General features: G+C 45.1%; 2 protein-coding genes across 2 annotated transcripts; both read right to left on the bottom strand.

Annotated features, from left to right (window-relative positions):
• Nucleotides 1-3262: 3262 nt before the first annotated feature.
• LOC135553200 (P2Y purinoceptor 13-like) lies at nt 3263-9800 on the bottom strand. Its single transcript, XM_064985370.1, has 4 exons — nt 8994-9800; nt 8552-8750; nt 8052-8441; nt 3263-6255 (listed from the first exon to the last, which is right to left on the bottom strand). Exons 2-4 carry the CDS (start codon nt 8732-8734, stop codon nt 5788-5790), a joined length of 1041 nt encoding a protein of 346 aa, XP_064841442.1. The 5' UTR covers nt 8735-8750; nt 8994-9800; the 3' UTR covers nt 3263-5787.
• An 8681-nt stretch (nt 9801-18481) lies between these two features.
• On the bottom strand, nt 18482-19835 carry LOC135551580 (P2Y purinoceptor 13-like). Its single transcript, XM_064982784.1, has one exon. The coding sequence runs from the start codon at nt 19831-19833 to the stop codon at nt 18856-18858; it is 978 nt and encodes a 325-aa protein (XP_064838856.1). The 5' UTR covers nt 19834-19835; the 3' UTR covers nt 18482-18855.
• Between the last annotated feature and the right edge of the window lie 5427 nt (nt 19836-25262).

Raw genomic sequence — 25262 nt, 5'->3', positions numbered from 1 at the left:
CCATTCTTTATTAAACCGACCATCCTTTATTAAACCAACCATTCTTTATTAAACCAACCATCCTTTATTAAACCAAACATACGTTATTACACCAACCATTCTTTATTAAACTAACCATCCTTTATTAAACCAACCATTCTTTATTAAACCAACCATTCTTTATTAAACCGACCATTCTTTATTAAACCGACCATCCTTTATTAAACCAACCATTCTTTATTAAACCAACCATTCTTTATTAAACCAAACATACGTTATTACCACGACTTTATTAAACCAACCATTCTTTATTAAACCAAACATAATTAAACCAACCATTCTTTATTAAACCAACCATTAAACCTTTATTAAACCAAACATTCTTTATTAAACTAACCATTCTTTATTAAACCAACCATTCTTTATTAAACCGACCATTCTTTATTAAACCGACCATCCTTTATTAAACCAACCATTCTTTATTAAACCAACCATTCTTTATTAAACCAAACATACGTTATTAAACCGACCATCCTTTATTAAACCAACCATTCTTTATTAAACCAAACATACGTTATTACACCAACCATTCTTTCTTAAACCAATCATCCTTTATTAAACCAACCATCCTTTATTACAGTTTTTCTCAGTCACTTTGGTGCATTTCTTAGATCAAAAGTGCCATTCTTGATACTACTTGTACAAATTCCAAATCATCTCGTCACTTGTGCACATCATTAAAGCAATTTCTTATTCCTTTGAACAAATTGCAATTGATAATGTACAAGTGTCAGCTTTTTTCCACATTATCAATTGCTCATGTCATGTTGATCAAAATATAGTAGATGGTTCTCTGTTGAAGTGTCTTACCCCTCAAAACATCTAGGCATTAGTTCCTTGCATAAGCTATTACATGCAAAATTGTTGAACTATTTGTCATAAATTGTCAAGCATAGTTTTACACATTTCTATTAGACCTTTTGTACAAACAAGTGAATTGATGAATCGTGCAGATGAAATTGACTCTCACTCATGAAGGAATGTAAAGTGTTAGTTCAACCAAAAAATCAACCAGTTGTCTAAATTGCTCAAAGGTGCATCTCATGAAGAATCTATTGGCAAGCATATATAGACAGACCACAACACAGAGTTGCAATTTTCCAATAATGGATGGACCAGGAAACGAACAGGGTCAACAGCCAAGAGGAGGAACAAGAGGAGCAAGGATGCGTGGTGGAAGGCAAAACAGAGGAAGAGCCAGAAGAGGACATAGGCGCATATCTGATGACATAAGGGCCACTATTGTAGACCATGTTGTCAATCATGGCCTTAAAATGGCTGAGGCGGGTCGAAGGGTGCATATTGGGAGATCAACCATGTCCCAATAGTTCAAACGTTTCGAAGAGAGAACAGGTATGTCCACCAATGTACAGTGCACTGTTACTGTATATAAGCAGTATACTGTATACTTCCTACAATGCTTCATATTACAGTAGTCCACTTGTATTTCACAGCATACAGAAATATACTCTATACAGATACATACTGCACCTTACATGCCCCCACCTGTATGTTTTACAGTAAAATGTGTGTTCGCATAGTTTTTGTCTATGTGAAAGTGTGCGATGCATCACTGCATTTTTCCCCACATAGGACTGCAAGATTACCTCAAACCGGTGTCAGAGGACGCCTTTTCACACCTCAACAGGAGGAGGCTATTTGCACCATGGTCCGAGCAAACAATGCCATGAGACTCAAGGAAATACAAAGGACCATTATAGAAGACAACGATATCTTTGAAAACATCCATATGGTTAGCATCTCAACCATCGACAGGGTGCTGCATAGAAACCAGATGAGTATGAAACAGCTGTCCCGTGTACCATTCCAAAGGAATGAGGACAGAGTTAAGGAGCTACGGTACCAGTATGTACAGGTAAAACATATATCTATGTAACTACTTTACAGCAACATTTTATAGTGATACATAGTACAGTAAGCATAAACTGCACACATTTCCATTGCTGTGGAAGGAACATGCAATATATGTACATTTTATGTCACTCTTCCTTACCAAAACAAATTCAACTGTGTGTTCTGGGATATAGCGTATAATGGAGTTGGAATCAAGTGAACCCTTTCACAACTTTGTATACGTGGATGAGGCTGGCTTCAACCTGACCAAATGCAGAAGGCGGGGTCGGAATATCATCGGTCACAGAGCTACTGTGGATTTGCTAGGTCAACGGGGAGGAAATATCACCATGTGTGCTGCTATTTCGGAGCACGGTGTCCTAACCCATATCCCCCTTATAGGGCCATACAACACCCAGCATCTACTCAACTTTTTAGAGATTCTCTACAGGGCTCTCATCCCTGATGATGAGAGGGGTCTGCTTTGAGAGGATTTGCCAAAGTATGTGGTCATTTGTGATAATGTGAGTTTCCATCGATCAACATCATAAGGCAATGGTTTGTGACCCACCCGAGGATGCTCATAGAATTCCTCCCACCTTATTCACCATTCCTTAACCCAATTGAGGAGTTATTTTCAGCATGGAGGTGGAAGGTGTACGATCGTCAGCCACACACACAGATGACCCTGCTGGCTGCAATGGATGCAGCATGTGAGGACATCACAGTAGACGCCTGCAGAGGATGGATAAGGCATTCCAAAAGATTCTTTCCACATTGCATTGGAAGGGAAAATATCCGGTGTGACGTGGATGAGAATATGTGGGCCGACAGACAGGAACGTCTGGATGTGAAGAGACAGCACAACAGTGCTGCGGGCAAAGTTGTGCCTTAGGGGTGGTTTCCTGTGTTTCTTTCTATTTTTTTTCCTTTGTGCCCCTTGGGTTGTCCAGTCTCTTTCAATCAATAACCCAGATAGAGTAATATGTAAATAGCACTGTTGAAATTGATATATGACATAGAAGTGCAGCCTTGTGCATTTTCAATACAGTAACTGTCATCCAAACTGTAGCCTAAGTTTACATCAGGTAATACTGTCAAAGTACACAGTTACATTGACAACATGCCTAAACATTTTGACGACCTTGTTCGTGAACAACGACTCAATGACTTATCATTCTGATGACACTGACATGATCATTGGCATGAATATTTACTTTTGAGAGATGAACTAAGGATTTTTAGTGACTGACTAGCTTTAGAAACATATCTGTTGTATATTGCAGTTTGTACAAATTGTTCTGAGAAATGCACTTATTATTTTGCACATGTTAGGGATGATGTGAAAAATGCACCAAAGCGACTGAGAAACTGTAAACCAACCATTCTTTATTAAACCAACCATTCTTTATTAAATCAATCATCCTTTATTAAACCAACCATTCTTTATTAAAACAACCATTCTTTACTATACCAATCATCCTTTATTAAACCAACCATGCTTTATCAAACCAACCATTCTTTATTAAACCAACCATTCTTCCTCTGCAGTATTTGTGTACTGATTGGTACACTAAATGAGCAAAAGTATGTGGACACCTGCTTATCGAACATCTCATTCCAAAATCATGGGCATTAATATGGAGTTGGTCTCCGTTTGGCTGTAAAAACAGCCTCCACTCTTCTGGGAAGTCTTTCCACTAGATGTTGGAACATTGCTGCTATAAAAGCCTCCACTCTTCTGGGAAGGCTTTCCAATAGATATTGGAACATTGCTGCTATAACAGCCTCCACTCTTCTGGGAAGGCTTTCCAATTGATGCTGGAACATTGCTGCTATAACAGCCTCCACTCTTCTGGGAAGGCTTTCCACTAGATGATGGAACATTGCTGCTATAACAGCCTCCACTCTTCTGGGAAGTCTTTCCACTAGATGTTGGAACATTGCTGCTATAACAGCCTCCACTCTTCTGGGAAGGCTTTCCACTTGATGCTGGAACATTGCTGCTATAACAGCCTCCACTCTTCTGGGAAGTCTTTCCACTAGATGTTGTAACATTGCTGCGGTGCCTTGTTTCCATTCAGTCACAAGAGCATTAGTGAGGTGGGGCACTGATGTTGGGCGATTAGGCCTGGCTCGCAGTCAACGTTCCAATTCATCCCAAACCCTGACCTCAACGATGGGGTTGAGGTCAGGGTTTCGTGCGGGCCAAGTTCTTCCACACCGATCTCGACAAACCAAGGGACCTCCCTTTGTGCACGGGGACATTGTCATGCTGAAACAGAAAGTAGCTTTCCAAAAATTGTTGCCACAAAGTTGGAAGCACAGAATCGTCTAGAATGTCATTGTATGCTGTAGCATTAAGATTTCCCTTCACTGGAACTAAGGGGCCTAGCCCGAACCATGAAGAACAGCCCCAGATCATTATTCCTTCTCCACCAAACTTTACAGTTGGCACTATGTATTTGGGCAGGTAGCCTTCTCCCGTCCGTCGGACTGCCAGATGGTGAAGCGTGATTCATCACACCAGAGAACGCATTCCCACTGCTTTAAGAGTCCAACTGTGGTGAGCTTCACATCCCTCCAGCCGGCACTCGGCATTGGGCATGGTGATCTTAGGCTTTGTGTGGCTGCTTGGCCATGGAAACCCATTTCATGAAGCTCCTAAAGAACAGTTATTGTGCTGACGTTGATTCCAGAGGCAATTTGGAACTCGGTAGTTGGTGTTGCAACCGAGGACAGATGATTTTTACTTGTTTCAGCCCTCGGCGGTCCCATTCTGTGAGCTTGTGTGGCCTACCACTTCGCAGCTGAGCCGTTGTTGCTCCTAGACGTTTCCACTTCACAATAACAGCATTTACAGTAGACCGGGGCAGCTCTAGCAGGGCAGAAACTTGACAAACTGATTTGTTGGAAAGGTGGCCTCCTATGACGATGCCACGTTGAAAATCACCGAGCTCTTCAGTAAGGCCATCCCACTGCCAATGTTTGTCTATGGAGAATGCATGGCTGTCAGCAACGGGTGTGGCTGAAATAGCTGAATCTATTAATTTGAAGGGGTGTCCACATATTTTTGTACATGTAGTGTATTTGCATGAGATGTCTGAGAAACTGTGTTTTTGTCTTGCTTTCCAACAACATGTGAAAACTGCATCACCCTATACTATACACACAAACAACATACCATTTCGTAAGCGTGTATGTTACATCGTCACACTCACATTATCTAAAAGCACTCAGTCGAGTTGTTTTCCTTTCTGGTGAAATTAAGAAGAAGGAAAGTATTTTTTGGAGAAGATTAGGAAAAGGGAAGTGAGAGCTGACAGTAAATTACGCTGAGAAAAAAAGACAGGATGACTTTGCGATCATTAGAGACCGACACATTAGTCTGGGTTGACTCTTGTGTCTGGTGATGATATTTAGAAAGCCCTGCTGCAGTTATCGGATGTAACACCAGCCATTTTGTTTCAAAATACTCGTCACACATGGGCTATCACAGAGGTCATGTGGGAACACTGTTTATATTGGGGCGGCAGGGTAGTCTAGTGGTTAGAGCGTTGGACTAGTAACCGAAAGGTTGCAAGTTTCAAACCCCTGAGCTGACAAGGTACAAATCTGTCTTTCTGCCCCTGAACAGGCAGTTAACCCCCTGTTCCTAGGCCGTCATTGAAAATAAGAATTTGTTCTTAACTGACTTGCCTAGTAAAATAAAGGTAAAATTAAAATTAAATTAAATATAGCCTATTAGACCTGCAACACTGTCTTAGTAACAGAGCCACTTATCCAGAGATTATTTGAGGGCTTTACTCTGGTCACAACCTGTCCAGGGGTTAATCTTGCCGAAATATATTTACAATTTAATAGAGCTGGGAAAAAAACATGTCCGTTGTGCTTCTAGGCCGAACTGACATCCAACATTCTGTTATGTACTATCTGTGACATCTCCAGCTGAGTGGAGGTTGCCGTGGGTGACTCCAAACCGCCCTGGGGGAGGGGCTTGCGGTTGAGTGTGGCAGTCAATCTTTTCCGGAACATCCTGCACAGGAACACATAGATCAGCGGGTCCAGACACACGTTAGTGGCAGACAGCCAGAGAGTGGTCTCCTTGGCAACGTAGAGTGCGTTTTGCGCCCGACAGTGGTTGTCCATGTTTCGGGTCTGGGTGAGAGTGTAGGGCACCCTGGCGAAATGAAAAGGGGCGAAACAAATGAAAAACACCCCCACCACCACAAAGACTTTGGCCTTGGTCCTGCGGCTGGCCGCTTTGGAGCCACTACGCGAGGCTCTGTAGGACTCGTAGACTTTCCGACTGATGAAGGTGTAACACAACAGCATCAGAGCCAGTGTTCCCCAAAACACCACCTGGGAAGAGGAGGAGAAAACCCCATAAGGCATCGAACGTCATCATCAGAAAAGCTAAAGGAACATTTTAATTACAAATAGGTGCTAAATCCAGGCACTCGTGTGCTTTGGAAAGTTAAAAAGCTTTTAATGTGTTTGGCTAAGTCATTATTAAAATACACCAACGCTTACCGGCAAAACGCCTTCATCAGGGTGTCAACATGTAATCAGTATAAATGCAACAATTTCAATGATTTTACTGATATCATGTAAGGAAATCAGTCAATTGAAATAAGTTCATTTTCCCTAATCTATGGAATTCACATGACTGGGCAGGGGCACAGCCTGGGAGGGCATACGCCCACCCACTTGGGAGCCAGGCCCACCTACTGAGAAGCCAGGCCAAGCCAACCAGAATGAGTTTTTCCCCACAAAAGGGCTTTATTACAGACATAAATACTCCTCAGTTTCTTCAGCTGTCCGGGTGGCTGGTCTCAGATAATCCCGTAGGTGAAGAAGCCGGATGTGGAGGTCCTGGGCTGAGCTTTAGCCTGAGAATTGAATGTTAATTTCTCTACCATAAGCCGCCTCCACCATCCAACTGGCCACACAACCCCAGACCAGATGTAACCATGCCAGCCCAGGACTTCCACATCGGGCTTCTTCATCTGCGGGATCGTCTGAGACCAGCCACCAGTTGATGAAACTGTGGGTTTGTACAACCGAAGAATTTCTGCACAAACTGTAAGATAACGATCTCAGGGAAGCTCATCTGCATTCTCGTCGTCCTCACCAGGGTCTTGACTTGACTGCAGTTTAGGGTAGTAACTGACTTCAGTGGGAAAATGCTCCCCTTTGATGTCCACTGGCACGCTGGAGAAGTGTGCTCTTTACGGAGGAATCCCGGTTTCAACTGTACCGGGCAGATGGCAGACAGCGTGTATGGCGTTGTGTGGGCGAGCGGTTTGCTGATGTCCACGTTGTGAAGAGAGTGCCTAATGGTGGCGGTGGGGTTATGGTATGGGCAGGCGTAAGCTACGGACAATGAACACAAATGCAATTGATGTTGATGTGCAATTTGAATGCACAGAAATACTGTGACAAGATCCTGAGGCCCATTGTTGTGCCATTCATCCGCCACCATCACCAAATCAAATCAAATCAAATCAAATGTATTTGTCACATACACATGGTTAGCAGATGTTAATGCGAGTGTAGCGAAATGCTTGTGCTTCTAGTTCCGACAATGCAGTAATAACCAACGAGTAATCTAACTAACAATTCCAAAACTACTGTCTTATACACACAAGTGCACCTCATGTTTCAGCATGATAATGCAAGGCCCCATGTGACAAGGATCTGTACACAATTCCTGGAAGCTGAAAATGTATGTTCTTCCATGGCCTGCATACTCACCAGACATCTCACCCATTGAGCATGTTTGGGATGCTCTGGTTCGACATGTACAAGAGCGTGTTCCAATTCCCTGCAATATCCAGCAACTTCGCACAGCCTTTGCAGAAGAGTGGAACAACATTCCACAGGCCACAATCAACAAACAGCCTGATCAACTCTATGCGAAGGAGATGTGTCACACTGCATGAGGCAAGTGGTGGTCACATCAGATACTGATGCCCCTACTGTATTTTTTTTAAAGTATCTGTGACCAACTGATGCATATCTGTATTCCCAGTCATGTGAAATCCATAGATTAGAGCCTAATGAATTTATATAAATTGATTGATTTCTTATATGAACTGGAACTCAGTACAATCTTAGAAATGGTTGCATGTTGTGTACAAGAATTTTGCCCATACTTGGCAAAAGTAGTTGAAGCCCTCGTGCCACAGCATGCCGGCCTGACCCTTTAGAGAGGTACACTTCAGCCGGCCACCAGAGAACAGCGGTGTGCGGTCACTTAGAATGGCATTGGGCAGAGCCAGAGACACCATCACAGCCCAGACGGCCGCACTCAAGGCCTGTCCCACCCCGACCCTCTGGAGGGCGCACTTCCCAAAGGGCCTGACTATCTTGAGGTAGCGGTCCAGGCTGATGAGCCCCAGGAGCAGGATGCTGATGTACATGGTGGTGTAGAAGAGGACGGCGGAGTAGCGACAGTAGAACGCACGCAGACGCCAGGAGCCCACGTCGGCGTCTGCGAGGACCTTCAACGGGATGGACAGAGTCATCAGCAGGTCTGCCACCACCTGTTGACGGACAGGCCATCACGTCAGTCGTCAGTCATGTTGTTAAACTGTTCTTGACAGTCGGACAACTAAATTGGTTTATCACAGAAAATAAATGCTGGTTCCCTTACTACGTTCTTCAGGTAGACCACGAAGGTGGTGGTGCTGCGGATGTTGAAGAAGATCCATGCAGCCAGGCAGTTGAGTACCAGCGCAAATAGGAAGAGGGCGCTGTAGAGACAGGGGAAGACCACCGCTGTCACACTGGTGTCACGCACACACTTCAGAGACAGGTTTGATTGGCTGCCGTTCATCCTCACGCCCAAAGTACTTTAGAGCGAGAGGGAGAGAGAGAGAAAGAGAGAGAGAGAGAGAGAGAGAGAGAGATTCTGTGTAATATGCAACACAATTAGAATGCACTTTTTCATAAGACCCTTCACAATATATGTTTAAAAATGTATTTAATATTCAGTTGGACATTGTAAATACATCAAGTAGGTTAGTGCTCTGTACAGAGCGGTTCAATTTATGCCGATGATAGACAGTACATTTACTGTCTCAGTCATTTCTTACAATCTCCACCTGTCTGTCCGTCCGTCCGTCCGTCCGTCCGTCCGTCCGTCCGTCTCTCTCTGTATCCGCTTGGCCTTCCGCTTTACATAAGGAGTCTAAACAGCTTAGAATCACATTCAGTGCAGTAACAGGTGCTATGGCAACCGAGGCACATTTTCAAATTTGGATCCATTCAGGGGTCTATAGGCTGATACTCAGAAGACATGTATCCCTTTAAAAATATGTTTCTACAACTACAAAGATTTGAGCCAAATTCCTGAAAATACACTTGATGTCCCTACATGAATCTGCATTCATTCAGTCTGATTTGGGCAGCTCAAGAAGAATGTGCTGTGACGTAGGCCACTCAACGAAAAACTACACTGAAATACTTCAATGTATACTCTTCCCTGTGACATAAAAAAATATTCAATTGTTATGCGGAATTGTTATACACTGTCAAACATAATCATAAATTACATTAAATGCATAAATGAAAATGTCCTTACCCTCCTTTGATTGAAGTTTTAATGTTGAAGATGTGAATTTCACAGGGAACACTCAATATGAAGAGAGAAACTCAGCAATCTTCACTCAATATGAAGAGAAAAACTCCGCAGTCTTCACTCAATATGAAGAGAAAAACTCTGCAGTCTTCACTCAATATGGACCAGTGAAATATCCAATTCAGCTGTTTTTTTCCTTACAATCTTTCCAAGACTTAACAATTTCTCTTTATTTTCAACGGTCACATTGGCTGTCACACCGACCAACAAAACGGTCCATTTCAGCGTACTGTATGCACGTGTAATGGTATTTTCTGTAGGAGGTCTCTGGGTCTCTACATAGAGCTCGTGTGTGGCTGTCTCGTCACAATCCCAATGACTTTGCCAATGAGTGACTTTGCCTGTGTGAATGAGCCTGTACCTCCTCTCTTCCTGTTTAATTGTCCACTGAGAGGTTAGTACGGCATGGTGCCAGTCTCCCAGTGCCAGTGTGCGTCAGTTTCACTAGTTGGTGAACGAGCGGCGAACGCAGCAGGCAGGACACACTTCCTGACTGTGATCTTAAAGAGGCCCCCCAGGGCCACACCCCATCCACACTCCCTGGCCTAGTCCTCCCACCCATTTCTCTTTACTAAGTTCAAAGCCCTGTCTCAATGATGCCACACCAGAGCAAAGCGGCAGTGTAGTGGCGAGCATGCAGAAATCATTCATCTCTGCTGATTGCTTACTGTCTTCAACTGTGTATCTGTGGGGTCATCTTATCCCCTGACATAGGGCCCAGAGTCCTCAGCACCTTGTCTACTACGCTGCATTGTAGTGTGCATGGTAGTGGTGTGCATGGCCCGTGATGTGCATTGTAGTGTGCATGGTAGTGTGCATGGTAGTAGAGTTAGGGATAGCAGGAGCCTAGTGGTTAGAGCGTTGGAACTTGTTAACATAAAGGTTGCAAGATTGAATCCCAGAACTGACAAGGTAAAAATCTGTTGTTCTGCCCCAGAACAAGGGAGTTAACCCACTGTTCCCGGTAGACCGTCATTGAAAATAAGAATGTGTTCTTAACTGACTTGACTAGTTAAATTAAGGTTAAATAAAAATGTATAATAATAAAAGTGTGCATGGTAGTGGTGTGCATGGTGGTAGTGTGCATGGTAGTGTGCATGGTAGTGTGCATGGTGGTGTGCATGGTGGTATTGTGCATGATATTGTGCATGGTAGTGGTAGTGGTGTGCATGGTAGTGTGCATGGTAGTGGTGTGCATGGTAGTGTGCATGGTAGTGGTGTGCATGGTAGTGTGCAGGGTACTGTGCATGGCAGTGTGCATGGTAGTAGAGTTAGGGATACTTGGAGCCTAGTGGTTAGAGCGTTGGAACTTGTAAACATAAAGGTTGCAAGATTGAATCCCAGAACTGACAAGGTAAAAATCTGTTGTTCTGCCCCAGAACAAGGGAGTTAACCCACTGTAGTGTGCATGGTGGTATTGTGCATGGTATTGTGTATGGTAGTGTGCATGGTTGTGGTGTGCATGGTAGTGGTGTGCATGGTAGTATGCATGGTAGTGTGCATGGTGGTATTGTGCATGGTAGTGTGCATGTTAGTGTGCATGGTGGTATTGTGTATGGTGGTGTGCATGGTGGTATTGTGCATGGTAGTGTGCATGGTGGTATTGTGCATGGTAGTGTTCATGGTAGTGTGCATGGTGGTGTGCATGGTGGTATTGTGCATGGTATTGTGCATGGCAGTGTGCATGGTAGTTGTGTGCATGGTAGTGGTAGTGGTGTGCATGGTAGTGTGCATGGTAGTGGTGTGCATGGTGGTATTGTGCATGGTAGTGTGCATGGTAGTTGTGTGCAGGGTAGTGTGCATGGTAGTGTGCATGGTAGTGTGCATGGTGGTATTGTGCATGGTATTGTGCATGGTAGTGTGCATGGTAGTCGTGTGCATGGTAGTGTGCATGGTGGTATTGTGCATGGTAGTGTTCATGGTAGTGGTGTGCATGGTGGTATTGTTTATGGTAGTGGTGTGTATGGTAGTGTGCAGGGTAGTGTGCATGGTAGTGTGCATGGTAGTGGTGTGCATGGTGGTGATGTGCATGGTAGTGTGCATGGTAGTGTGCATGGTAGTGGTGTGCATGGTGGTGATGTGCATGGTAGTGTGCATGGTAGTGGTGTGCCTGGCCCGTGATGTGCATGGTAGTGTGCGTTGTAGTGTGCATGGCAGCATGCACGCATTGCAGGGTCGGAGTAAGCATGCAACAGGCAGGATATTTCAATGCCCTTGTCGTCCTGTATTATAATTTGTTTGTTGTTTGTGTGTTATAGTGCATCTGTGTTTCTTTGACGTGGAGGGTTTGTTCTGTTGTGTAACCTCTAAAACCATAACTCTGTGTACCATGCAGCTGAAACATGAGGCTGAGAGTTTATGGGCTGATTTCTTTAGTGTAAAAAGTACCCAATTGTCATACTTTAGTGTGGGCTTGCTGAAGCCTGTCATACTTTAGTATGGGCTTGCTGAAGCTTGTCATACTTTAGTGTGGGCTTGCTGAAGCTTGTCATACTTTAGTGTGGGCTTGCTGAAGCTTGTCATACTTTAGTGTGGGCTTGCTGAAGCTTGTCATACTTTAGTGTGGGCTTGCTGAAGCTTGTCATACTTTAGTGTGGGCTTGCTGAAGCTTGTCATACTTTAGTGTGGGCTTGCTGAAGCTTGTCATACTTTAGTGTGGGCTTGCTGAAGCTTGTCATACTTTAGTGTGGGCTTGCTGAAGCTTGTCATACTTTAGTGTGGGCTTGCTGAAGCTTGTCATACTTTAGTATGGGCTTGCTGAAGCTTGTCACCACTTTTATTTTGCTATGTTTAGTTATCAAATGAAGCTTGTCATACTTTAGTGTGGGCTTGCTGAAGCTTGTCATACTTTAGTATGGGCTTGCTGAAGCTTGTCATACTTTAGTATGGGCTTGCTGAAGCTTGAGTTTTTTCCACCACTGTCACTTTATTTTGCTACACAGTTTAGTTATCAAATATCTGACTTCCTGTGTAATATTTTTTTATTTTTTTTATTTTAAAGAAGGCCAGAATGTGTAATGGAACCAGCAGTGAGTGACACACTTCTTTCCTTCAAAATATCCAACAACTGTTACAAAACACGCAAAACCATAATGAGAATAGTTTCTCTACCACTGAGGAACCTGTATGAAATTAAAGTCCAACTGACAAACTTCTATTATGGTCTTTCATTGAAGTTTAAAGGTTATTTACAGAAGTGCTTGAAAAGGTCAGTTGTGTGTGTTGTATATGAAATACCATTTACTATCACTACTATTATCATTGTTTTGATGGACTCATTCTTAGATTAGTCACGCACTGATCTGTTTCACCTGTCTCTGTGATTGTCTCCTCCCACCTCCAGGTGTCTCCTGTTTTCCCCATTAGTCCCGGTGTATTTATCCCTGTGTTTCCTGTCTCTCTGTGCCAGTTTGTCTTGTTCTCCCCATTAGTCCCGGTGTATTTATCCCTGTGTTTCCTGTCTCTCTGTGCCAGTTTGTCTTGTTCTCCCCATTAGTCCCGGTGTATTTATCCCTGTGTTTCCTGTCTCTCTGTGCCAGTTTGTCTTGTTCTCCCCATTAGTCCCTGGTGTATTTATCCCTGTGTTTCCTGTCTCTCTGTGCCAGTTTGTCTTGTTCTCCCCATTAGTCCCTGGTGTATTTATCCCTGTGTTTCCTGTCTCTCTGTGCCAGTTTGTCTTGTTTCTCCCCCATTTGTCCCCCCATTAGTCCCGGTGTATTTATCCCTGTGTTTCCTGTCTCTCTGTGCCAGTTTGTCTTGTTCTCCCCATTAGTCCCCGGTGTATTTATCCCTGTGTTTCCTGTCTCTCTGTGCCAGTTTGTCTTGTTCTCCCCATTAGTCCCGGTGTATTTATCCCTGTGTTTCCTGTCTCTCTGTGCCAGTTTGTCTTGTTCTCCCCATTAGTCCCTGGTGTATTTATCCCTGTGTTTCCTGTCTCTCTGTGCCAGTTTGTCTTGTTCTCCCCATTAGTCCCTGGTGTATTTATCCCTGTGTTTCCTGTCTCTCTGTGCCAGTTTGTCTTGTTCTCCCCATTAGTCCCTGGTGTATTTATCCCTGTGTTTCCTGTCTCTCTGTGCCAGTTTGTCTTGTTCTCCCCATTAGTCCCTGGTGTATTTATCCCTGTGTTTCCTGTCTCTCTGTGCCAGTTTGTCTTGTTCTCCCCATTAGTCCCTGGTGTATTTATCCCTGTGTTTCCTGTCTCTCTGTGCCAGTTTGTCTTGTTTTCCCCATTAGTCCCGGTGTATTTATCCCTGTGTTTCCTGTCTCTCTGTGCCAGTTTGTCTTGTTTTCCCCATTAGTCCCGGTGTATTTATCCCTGTGTTTCCTGTCTCTCTGTGCCAGTTTGTCTTGTTTTCCCCATTAGTCCCTGGTGTATTTATCCCTGTGTTTCCTGTCTCTCTGTGCCAGTTTGTCTTGTTTTCCCCATTAGTCCCCGGTGTATTTATCCCTGTGTTTCCTGTCTCTCTGTGCCAGTTTGTCTTGTTCCCCATCCCGGTGATCCCTGTCCCTGTGTTTCTCCTCTCTGTGCCAGTTTGTCTTGTTTTCCCCATTAGTCCCGGTGTATTTATCCCTGTGTTTTTTCTGTTTTGTCTTGTTTTCCCCATTAGTCCCGGTCTTTGTCTTGTTTTTAGTCCCGGTGTATTTATCCCTGTGTTTCCCTTTGTCTTGTTTTCCTGGTTTTTACCCTTGCCTGCCCTAACACAGTCTCCACTTTGTCCCCCATTGTCCCGGTGTATTTATCCCTGTCCTGACTTGTTCTCGTGCCTGTCCTTATCCCCTGTATTTATCTGTTTGGTGCCAGTTTGTCTTGTTTTCCCCAGGACCCTGTGTTTCACTGACCACTCTGTTTGTCCTGTCCTGTCTCTGTGCCAGTTTGTCTTGTTCTCCCCTTATCCCCTTGTATTTATCCCTGTTTGGTCTCTGTGCCAGGACCTGTCCAGTGAATCCCTGTGTTTCCTGTCCCTGTGCCAGTTTGTCTTGTTTTCCCCATTAGCCCGGTGTATTTATCCCCTGTCTTCTGTGCCAGTTTGTCTTGTTTCCCCATTAGTCCCGGTGTATTTATCCCTGTGTTTCCTGTTCTCTGTGCCAGTTTGTCTTGTTTTCCCCATTAGCCCGGTGTATTTATCCCTGTGTTTCCTGTCTCTCTGTGCCTTTGTCTTGTTTTCCCCATTAGTACTGTTTGGACTCGGACCTGTTCATTAGTCCCGAATCCCTGTGTTTCCTGTCCCTGTGCCAGTTTGTCTTGTTCCCCCATTAGTCCCCTGTATTTATCTGTGTTTCCTGTCTCTCTGGCCAGTTTGTCTTGTTTTCCCCATTAGTGATTTATCCCTGTGTTTCCTGTCTCTCTGTGCCAGTTTGTCTTGTTCTCCCCATTAGTCCCGGTGTATTTATCCCTGTGTTTCCTGTCTCTCTGTGCCAGTTTGTCTTGTTCTCCTAGCTCCTATTTTTTTCCCCAAGTCTCTGTTTTTTCTGAACCCTCCTGGTTTTGACCCTTGCCTGCCCTAACACAGTCTCCACTATGCCTGTCCTGACCTCGTGCCTGCCTATCCCCTGATACTGTTTGGACTAGGACCTGTTCACTGACCACTCTGCCTGTCCTGACCTCGAGCCTGCCTATCCCCTTGTACTGTTTGGACTCGGACCTGTTCAGTGAACCCCTGCCTGTCCCGACGTCGAGCCTATGCCCTGGTACTGTTTGGACTCTGACTTGGTTTATGAACTCTCGCCTGTCCCCGACCTGCCTTTTGCCTCCTCCCTTTTGGTTTAAATATCGGAGCTCAACCATCTGCCTCCTGTGTCTGCATTTGAGTCTCGCCTTGTGCCCTTATAATAATCACCCACTTAAAAACACAGCCAAAAGTTTGTTGAATTTTCAATGTGTTAATACTATGCTTTCAACTATCTAAAAGCACAACAAAGTTCAAATGGGAACACAATGTCAGATATTTTGTATTTATACATCAACTCAACATGTTATCACTGTGCTTCATCTAATAGCACAACCCAATAACCTGGATTGCAGTTGAGAATGAGATTACATTAAAGTACATGGTGTGATGTGATCAACGCTGTTCAATATTCTACACAGATTATTACAGCGATTGTGAAGATCTTCACAGACCTGCGACCTTTGCACACTATCTTGAAACATGCATTACCCCGAGGGAAATGACTCCGAAATCTAATTGGAGTCAGGAGTCAGCTAACCTGGAGTCCAATCAATGAGACGAGATTGGAGATGTGTCACGTTCTGACCTTTATTTCCTTTGTTTTGTCATTATTTAGTATGGTCAGGGCATGAGTTGGGGTGGACAGTCTATGTTTGTTTTTCTATGATTTGGGTATTTCTATGTTTTGGCCTAGTATGGTTCTCAATCAGAGGCAGGTGTCATTAGTTGTCTCTGATTGAGAATCATACTAAGGTAGCCTGGGTTTCATTGTGTGTTGGTGGGTGATTATTCCTGTCTCTGTGTTTGTTTTCACCAGATAGCCTCTTTAGGTTTTCTCACGTTTATTGTTTTTGTTAGTTTATTCATGTATAGTGTCTTTATTAAAAAACATGAATAACCACCACGCTGCGTTTTGGTCCGCCTCTCCTTCACCTCAAGAAAACCGTTACAGAATCACCCACCACAACAGGACCAAGCGGCGTGGTGACAGGCAGCGGCAGCAGGAGCAGCGAAAAGAAGAATGGACATGGGAGGACGTTTTGGATGGCAAGAGTATGGACTATACTACTTGGGAGGAAATAGACAGGTGGGCGGTAGACCCAGGAAGAGTGCCGGAGCCCGCCTCGGATTCGCTGGAGCAGTCCTAAGAGGGGTATAGGAGAATGGAGTTGGAGAGACAAGCACGGCGGCGCGGTAGGAAGCCCGAGAGTCAGCCCCAAAAATGTATTGGGGGAAGGCACACAGGAAGTGTGGCGAAGCCAGGTAGGAGACCTGCGCCAACTTCCTGTGCTTACCGGGGGGCGAGAGAGACCGGGCAGGCACCGTGTTATGCGGTGGAGCGTACGGTGTCCCAGGGGGGGTGCATAGCCCGGTGCGGTACATACCAGCTCCGCGTATCGGCTGGGCTAGAGTGAGCATCGAGCCAAGTGCCATGAAGCCAGCTCTACGCATCTGGCCCCCAGTGCGTCTCCTTGGGCCGGCTTACATGGCACCATCCTTGCGCACGGTGTCCCCGGTTCGCCTGCATAGCCCAGTGCGGGCTATTTCACCTCGCTGCACTGGCAGGGCGACCGGGAGCATTCAACCGGGTAAGGTTGGGCAGGCTCGGTGCTCAAGAGCTCCAGTGCGCCTGCACGGTCCGGTCTATCCAGTACCACCTCCACGCACCAGCCCTCCGGTGGCAGCCCCCCGCACCAGGCTGTCTCTCCGTCTCATCCCTACAGGTGCTCCCGCCTGTCCAGCGCTGCGAGAGCCTTACTCCTCTCCAGCGCTGCCGGAGTCTCCCGCCTGTTCGGCGCTGCCAGAGCTCCCCCCCTCTGTTTTTGTTTTCATGTGGATCAGGGCATGTTCCTTCCACTGCTTCCTGAAGTCATCAATCAACTACTTTATTCTACTGACGTTGAGGGTAAGGTTGTTGTCATGACACCACAATGCCAGTTCACTTACCCCCTCCCTATAGGCTGACTTGTCATCGTCGTTTATCAGGCCGACAACTGTAGTGTTGTCAGCAAATTTGATGGTGGAGTTAGTGTCGTGCAAAGCACACCAACAATCATGGGTGAACAGGGAGTACAGCAGAGGACAGAGGACACACCCCTGGGGGGCCCCTACGGGACTACAGCAGAGGGCTAAGGACACACCCCTGGGGGGGCCCTGTGTTAAGAGTCAGTGGGGAGGAGGTTTTTTGCCAATCCTCACAGCGTGTGGTGGTCTGCCCGTCAGGAAGTCCAGGATCCAGTTTCAGAGGGTGGTGTCCAGACACATGGCTCTGAGCTTGGTGTCGAGCTTGGAGGGAACAATTGTGTTGAATGCTGAACAATAGTCAATGAACAGCATTCTCACATAGGTGTTCCTCTTGTCCAGAGGTTTTACGGCTGTGTGAATAGCAATGGAAACAACGTTTTCCATTAATCTTTTAGACAGTAGAAATATTGTGTGCCCAGTATGCTGGCCTTGATGTGGGCCATGACCAGCCTCTCTAAGCATTTCACGACCGCCCTGCACCAGCAGCATACCACCCTGCATCCCACTGCTGGCTTGCTTCTTGGTTTGGTCCTGGTTGGTCCCTAGATGGGAGACCAGATGCTGTTGAAAGTGGTGTTGGAGGACCAGTTGCAGGCAACCATTCCTCTGGTCCCTCTAATAAATATCCCAATGCCCCAGGGCAACGATTCAGATGGGATGTTAAACAGGTGTCCTGCCACTCTGTGGTCACTAAAGATCCCATGGCACTTATTGTAAGAGTAGGGTTGTTAACCCCGGTATCCTGGCTAAATTCTGAATCTGGCCCTCATCTTGTCATGGTCAACGAATCATCCCCAGCTTACAATTGGCTCATTCACGCGCCCTCCTCTCCCCTGTAACTCTTCCCCAGGTCATTGCTGTAAATTAAAATGTGTTCTCAGTCAACTTACCTGGTAAAATATGTGTTAAGTAAATTTAAAAAAGGACTGAGGTGAGGGCAACAGCACAATATTAATTTGGGCATGTCACCTTGTTTTTCTTGGGCACTGGGACAATGGTGATCCTCTTAAAGCAGATTGGGACTACAAACTGGGACATCTGCCAGTTGGTCAGCACACACACTGAGGACGTGGCCCGGGGGACGTCATCTGGGCTGGCGACTTTGTGATTATTCTTTTGAGAGTTTTCCTCAAGTCAGCCTCAGAGAGGGAAAGCACCTGGTCGTCAAATCCAATGTATTTTTTTCACGTAGATTCCACATCACAATACGTTGACAAATTACGTTAAAACAACATTGATTCAACCAGTTTATACCCAATGGGTGGTTTTACATGCTCTGTGATAACAAGCTAAAGTAACAGTGAAATAACAGCTTGTGTGACCTAATTCATTTTACATTTAGATTTTAGTCATTAATCAGACACTCTTATCCAGTGACTTACAGTTAGTGCATCCATCTTAAGTTAGCTAGGTGAGACAACCACATATCACAGTAATCCAACTTGCTCTCCAACAATTATGGGTAGAAACATTTTAACAATTATAGAACAAAACAAAACCAATCTAAGACAAACTTATTTAGTTTTCCTCAGGAAAATCCCCTATTTAGCCTACAATGTGTTTTGTCTCAATTAGAGAAATGTCTAATTGGATGATACTCCTCCCTGTCTATGTTGAGCGGTTCTATGTGGTGCCTGATGTTATTTGTGAAGGTGTCCCTTTTCTGTTCAGCATCCCCATAAGTTTCTCTTTGAACTCCCTGCACAGGAAGAAGTAGAGGAGTGGGTCTAGGCAGATGTTGACGGTGGACAGCCACAGGGTCACCTTTTGAGCGATGTTGATGGAGACTTGAGAACAGCCGTTGACATTGTTGGTCTGCTGAATGGTCCGTGGGATCCGCATGATGTGGAATGGAATGAAGCACACAGAGAACACGACCAGAACCAGGAAGACACGGACCTTTGTCTTTTGCTTGCCCTGACTGTTTTCGCTGCCGGAATTTCTGAAGGACTGGAGGACCTTGTTGGTGATGCACATGTAGCAAACTACAACCAGTATGCTTACGGCCCAGAACAAGACATCCATGAAGACAACCACCACTGTGTGAAGTCTGACCCCGGCTGGGCTCTTCATGGACATACAGGAGGCATCCGTCTTGTTGCTGGCACCCTGATTGGTCAGGATAATGGTAGGGAGAGCAGTGGCTCCAAACAGCGTCACCCACACAGAGACAGACAGTACCTTACTGAAGACCAGGTTCTGACCCAACAACCTGCCACAGGGCCTGACGATCTTGAAGAAGCGGTCCAGACTGATGAGGCCCAGTAGAGTGATGCTTGTGTACATGCATGTGTAGAAGATGACACCTGAGTAGCGACAGGAGAACAGTCGTAACCCCACAGATGACGTAGGAAGTTTACTGGCCGCCACTATAGGCATGGTCAGGGTCATGAGAAGGTCAGCGGCCAAAAGGTTCTTCAGATACACCATGAAGGTGGAGGTTGAGCTCAGGTGCAGGGAGACCCAGGACGCAACCCCATTCAACATCAAGGCAAGCGGGAACATTGCAAAGTACAGACATGGGATAACCACATCTAGGTCGTGATAATTGAAAGAGTCACAGTCCAGAAGAAACAGGGGGGATGTCAGGTTAGATGTCATTGTAGCATCTGAAAAAAGTGAGAAGAAAAGTTATGGAAATATCTCAGTCTAATCCATTGTTTGCCAAATGAGGAACTTATTCAAGGACTTTCTTAAGTCAATACGAAAACATGCAAAATGAAGACACTGAGGAAAACCTTTGAATCACCTTGCATCATTTAACATGATTTGCATTGCTTTTGTTAGCAATAACAAGCTAGCTAGCTGCCACCGAGTGACCCAGCCCCAAAGCTAGCCCTGAGCCAGGCCCACCTCCTGGCCTACTCTGTGATCACTCGGCTACACAGCTGATGCCTCCCGGACTCTACCCCAACACGGATAGAATCCACTACTCCACCAGATCCTTGTCATAAACTCTAGACCTTTGCATCGGATCATCGCTGCTAGCTAGCTGCTACAGAGTGGCTATGTTGGCTAACGCCCCTGCCCCAAAGCCTAGCACCAGTTAGCCTTGAGCCAGGCGCATCTCCCGGCTAGAAAACAAAATTACTACAACTACAATACCTCTTTCGCCATCTGGCCAGTACCAACACGACTGGTCCGCCGACATAACTCCATCCGCTCAACAGGCCAATGCCGGATGTCGGAGCAGAGGCTCCTACTTACCCCGGCCTGCAAACTTTAAACACTGTGTCTCCCGCGTGCTAGCGTAGTAACGACTACCCCGCGGCTTCCCTGTTCTATCTGTTGCTGTTCACTGGATCCTATGATCACTTGGCTACATAGCGGATGCCTGCTGGACTGTTCATTAGTCACGATACTCCATTTTGTTTATTTTTATCTTTCGGCCCCAACCTAGAACTCAGGCTCTCTGTGTAGTTAACTGACCATCTCTGCCCATTCATCACCATTTTACCTGTTGTTGTTGCCTTAGCTGATTAGTGGTCGTTGTCTTACCCGTTGTTGTCTTAACTAGCTCTCCCAATCAACACCTGTGATTGCTTTATGCCTCGCTTTATGTCTCTCTCAAATGTCAATATGCCTTGTACACTGTTGTTTAGAATAGATATTGTTGTTTTAGTTTACTGCGGAGCCCCTAGTCCCACTCAACATGCCTCAGATACCTCCTTTGTCCCACCTCCCACACATGTGGTGACCTCACCCAGCATAACTAGCACCCAGAGATGCAACCTTTCTTATCATCACTCGGTGCCTGGGTTTACCACCACTGCACCTGCACCCCACCATACCCCTGCCTGTACATTATGCCCTGAATCTATTCTGCCACGCCCAGAAATCTGCTCCTTTTTTCTCTGTCCCCAACGCACTAGACGACCAGTCTTGATAGCCTTTAGCCGTACCCTCATCCTACTCTTCCTCTGTTCCTCGGGTGATGTGGAGGTTAACCCAGGCCCTGCGTGTCCCCAGGAACTCTCATTTGTTGACTTCCATAGCCGAAAAAGCCTTGGTTTCATGCACGTTAATATCAGAAGCCTCCTCCCTAAGTTTGTTTTACTCACTGCTTTAGCACACTCCGCCATCCCTGATGTCCTTGCAGTGTCTGAATCCTGCCTTAGGAAGGCCACCAAAAATTCAGAGATTTCCATCCCCAACTACAACATTTTCCGTCAAGACAGAACTGCCAAAGGGGGAGGAGTTGCAATCTACTGCAGAGATAGCCTACAAAGGTCTGTCATACTTTCCAGGTCTATGCACAAACAGTTCGAGCTTCTAATTAAAAAATTAATCTCTCCAGAAATAAGTCTCTCACTGTTGCCGCCTGTTATAGACCCCCCTAAGCTCCCAGCTGTGGCCTGGACACCATATGTGAATTAATTGTCTCCCATCTATCTTCAGAGTTCATTCTGTTAGGTGAGCTAAAGTGGAATATGCTTAACACCGTGGCAGTCCTACAATCTAAGATAGATGGCCTCAATCTCACACAAATTGTCAAGGAACCCACCAGGTACAACCCTAAATCCGTAAACATGGGCACCCTCATAGATATTATCCTGACCAACTTGCCCACCAAATACACCTCTTCTGTTTTCAATCAGTATCTCAGCGAGCATCCGCTATGGGTCCGCGGTCAAACAACCACCCCTCAACACTGTCACTAGTCCCTGGGATATGCAACTTTTCATGGAAGTCAGGAACCAATACCGCAGGCAGTCAGAAAATCAAAGACTAGGTTTTTCAAACAGAAATTTGCATCCTGTAGCTCTAGCTCCAAAACGTTTTGGGTCACTGTAAAGTCCATGGAGAATAAGAGCACCTCCTCCCAACTGCCCACTGCACTGAGGCTAGGAAACACTGTCACCACCGATAAATCTACGATAATCGAGAATTTCAACAAGCATTTCTCTACGGCTGGCCATGCTTTCCTCCTGGCTACTCCAACCCCGGCCAACAACACCGCACCCCCACAGCTACTTGCCCAAGCCTCCCCAGCGTCTCCTTCACCCAAATCCAGATAGCAGATGTTCTGAAAGAGCTGCAAAACCTGGATCTGTACAAATCAGCTGGGCTAGACAATCTGGACCCTCTCTTTCTAAAATTATCCGCCGCCATTGTTGCAACCCCTATTACCAGTCTGTTCCACCTCTCTTTCGTATCGTCTGACATCCCTAAAGATTGGAAAGCTGCCTCTTAAAGGGGGTGACCTTCTAGACCCAAACTGTTATAGATCTATATCCATCCTGCCCTGCCTTTCTAAAGTCTTCGAAAGCAAAGTTAACAAACAGATCACTGACCATTTCGAATCTCACTTTACCTTCTTCGCTGTGCAATCCGGTTTCCGAGCCGGTCACGGGTGCACCTCAGCCACGCTCAAGGTACTAAACGATGTCATAACCGCCATTGAAAAGAGAGTAATGTGCTGCCATCTTCATCGACCTGGCCAATAGCTTTCGACTCTGTCAATCACCGTTTTCTTATCGGCAGACTCAACAGCCTTGGTTTCTCAAATGACTGCCTTGCCTGGTTCACTAACTACTTCTCAGACAGAGTTCAGTATGTCAAATCGGAGGACCTGTTTTCTGGACCTCTGGTTGTCTCTGTGGGGGTACCACAGGGTTCAATTCTCGGGCCGACTCTTTTCTCTGTATGTATCAACGTTGTTGCTCTTGCTGCGGGTGATTCCCTGATCCACCTCTACGCAGGCAACACCATTCTTTTACATCTGGCCCTTCTTTGGACACTGTGTTAACCCCAAACGAGCTTCAATGCCATACAACACTCCTTCAGTGGCCTCCAAATGCTCTTAAATGCTAGTAAAACCAAATGTATGCTTTTCAACCGTTCGCTGCCTGCCCCTGCCTGCCAGACTAGCATCACTACTCTGGACGGTTCTGACTTAAAATATTTGGACAACTACAATTACCTAGGTGTCTGGCAAGACTGTAAACTCTCCTTCCAGACTTATATTAAACATCTCCAATCCAAAATTAAATCTAGAATCGGCTTCCTATTTTGCAACAAAGCCTTCTTCACTCACGCTGCCAAACATACCCTTGTAAAACTGACCATCCTACCAATCCTCGACTTCGGCGATGTCACTTACAAAATAGCCACCAATAGCTCCCAATAGTACTCAGCAAACTGGACGCAGTCTATCACAGTGCCATCCATTTTGTCACCAAAGCCCCTTATACCACCCACCACTGAGACCTGTATGTTCTAGTCGGCTGGCACTCGCTACATATTCGTCGCCAGACCCACTGGCTCCAGGTCATCTATAAGTCTATGCTAGATAAAGCTCTGCCTTATCTCAGCTCACTGGTCACGATAACAACACCCACCCATAGCACGCGCTCCAGCAGGTATATCTCACTGGTCATCCCCAAAGCCAACACCTCATTTGGCTGCCTTTCCTTCCAGTTCTCTGCTGCCAATGACTGGAACGAATTGCAGAAATCGCTGAAGCTGGAGACATTTCCCTCACTAACTTTAAACATCAGCTTTCTGAGCAGCTAACCGATCGTTGCAGCTGTACATATCCCATCTGTAAATAGCCCACCCAATCGAACTACCTAATCCACATTGTTTTTAATTTATTTTTTGCTCTTTTGCACATCAATATTTCTACTTGCACATCATCATCTGCTCGTCTATCACTCCAGTGTTAATTTGCTAAATTGTAATTACTTTGCTACTATGGTCTATTTATTGCCTTCCCTCCTCATGCCATTTGCACACACTGTATATAGACTATCTTTTTTTTCTATTGTGTTATTGACTGTACGGTTGTTTATTCCATGTGTAACTCTGTGTTGCTGTTTGTGTCGCACTGCTTTGCTTTATCTTGGCCAGGTCACAGTTGTAAATGAGGACTTGTTCTGAACTATCCTACCTGGTTAAATAAAGGTGAAATAAATAAAAATAAATTAGCTTATAGACTTGTATCTACATCACTGAACTATTCCCACCTATATCCCTATATTTTGTTAGCATTAGCTTATAGACCTGTATCCACATCCTCACTGAACTATCCCCACCTCTACCCCTATATTTTGTTAGCATTAGCTTATAGACCTGTATCCACATCCTCACTGAACTATCCCCACCTCTACCCCTATATTTTGTTAGCATTAGCTTATAGACCTGTATCCACATCCTCACTGAACTATCCCCACCTCTACCCCTATATTTCGTTAGCATTAGCTTATAGACCTGTATCCACATCCTCACTGAACTATCCCCACCTCTACCCCTATATTTTGTTAGCATTAGCTTATAGACCTGTATCCACATCCTCACTGAACTATCCCCACCTCTACCCCTATATTTTGTTAGCATTAGCTTATAGACCTGTATCCACATCCTCACTGAACTATCCCCATCTCTGTCTCTAAGTTACATACATAGTAGACTTGCCATTTTTGTGAATGACTTTAAGTTTATTTCGTTAACAATTGATGCTAAAGTCGTTAGAACCACTGGCAGTAACAAGGGAGTGTACGTTGTCTGACACATTCATTATTTTTCAATTAGTGTACAAAACAATGTCAATTTTTGCCTTTACCTCCCTTATCTCACCTCATTTGCTCACATCGTATATAGACTTGTTGATACTGTATTATTGACTGTATGTTTGTTTTGCTCCATGTGTAAGTCTGTGTCGTTGTATGTGTCGAACTGCTTTGCTTTATCTTGGCCAGAGGTCGCAATTGTAAATGAGAACTTGTTCTCAACTTGCCCACCTGGTTAAATAAAGGTGAAATAAATAAATCAATAATTGAGTATTGCGCATAAAGGATACCTTAAATAATCATCTGACTATTTGCTACAGGGATTTTATTATATATATTTTATTATATTATATTGTAATGATTTGAAGTGACAACCAGCAGAAGTAGGACTGAAGCACTGAGACTGGAGTGAATGCTGAGAGGTGTAGTGTTTAGATAGCCCTACTAATTTGCGTTTTCCTCTGCCTAGGCTCTTTAATTCATTTGCGTTATTAAGCATTAGTAGTTGATATAATTATT

Source organism: Oncorhynchus masou, chromosome 13 (genome assembly GCF_036934945.1).
Source record: "Oncorhynchus masou masou isolate Uvic2021 chromosome 13, UVic_Omas_1.1, whole genome shotgun sequence".
NCBI classification, from domain to species: Eukaryota; Metazoa; Chordata; class Actinopteri; order Salmoniformes; family Salmonidae; genus Oncorhynchus; species Oncorhynchus masou.
Note: the sequence above shows the minus strand (reverse complement) of the source record. Positions and strands in the feature narration are given on the sequence as shown.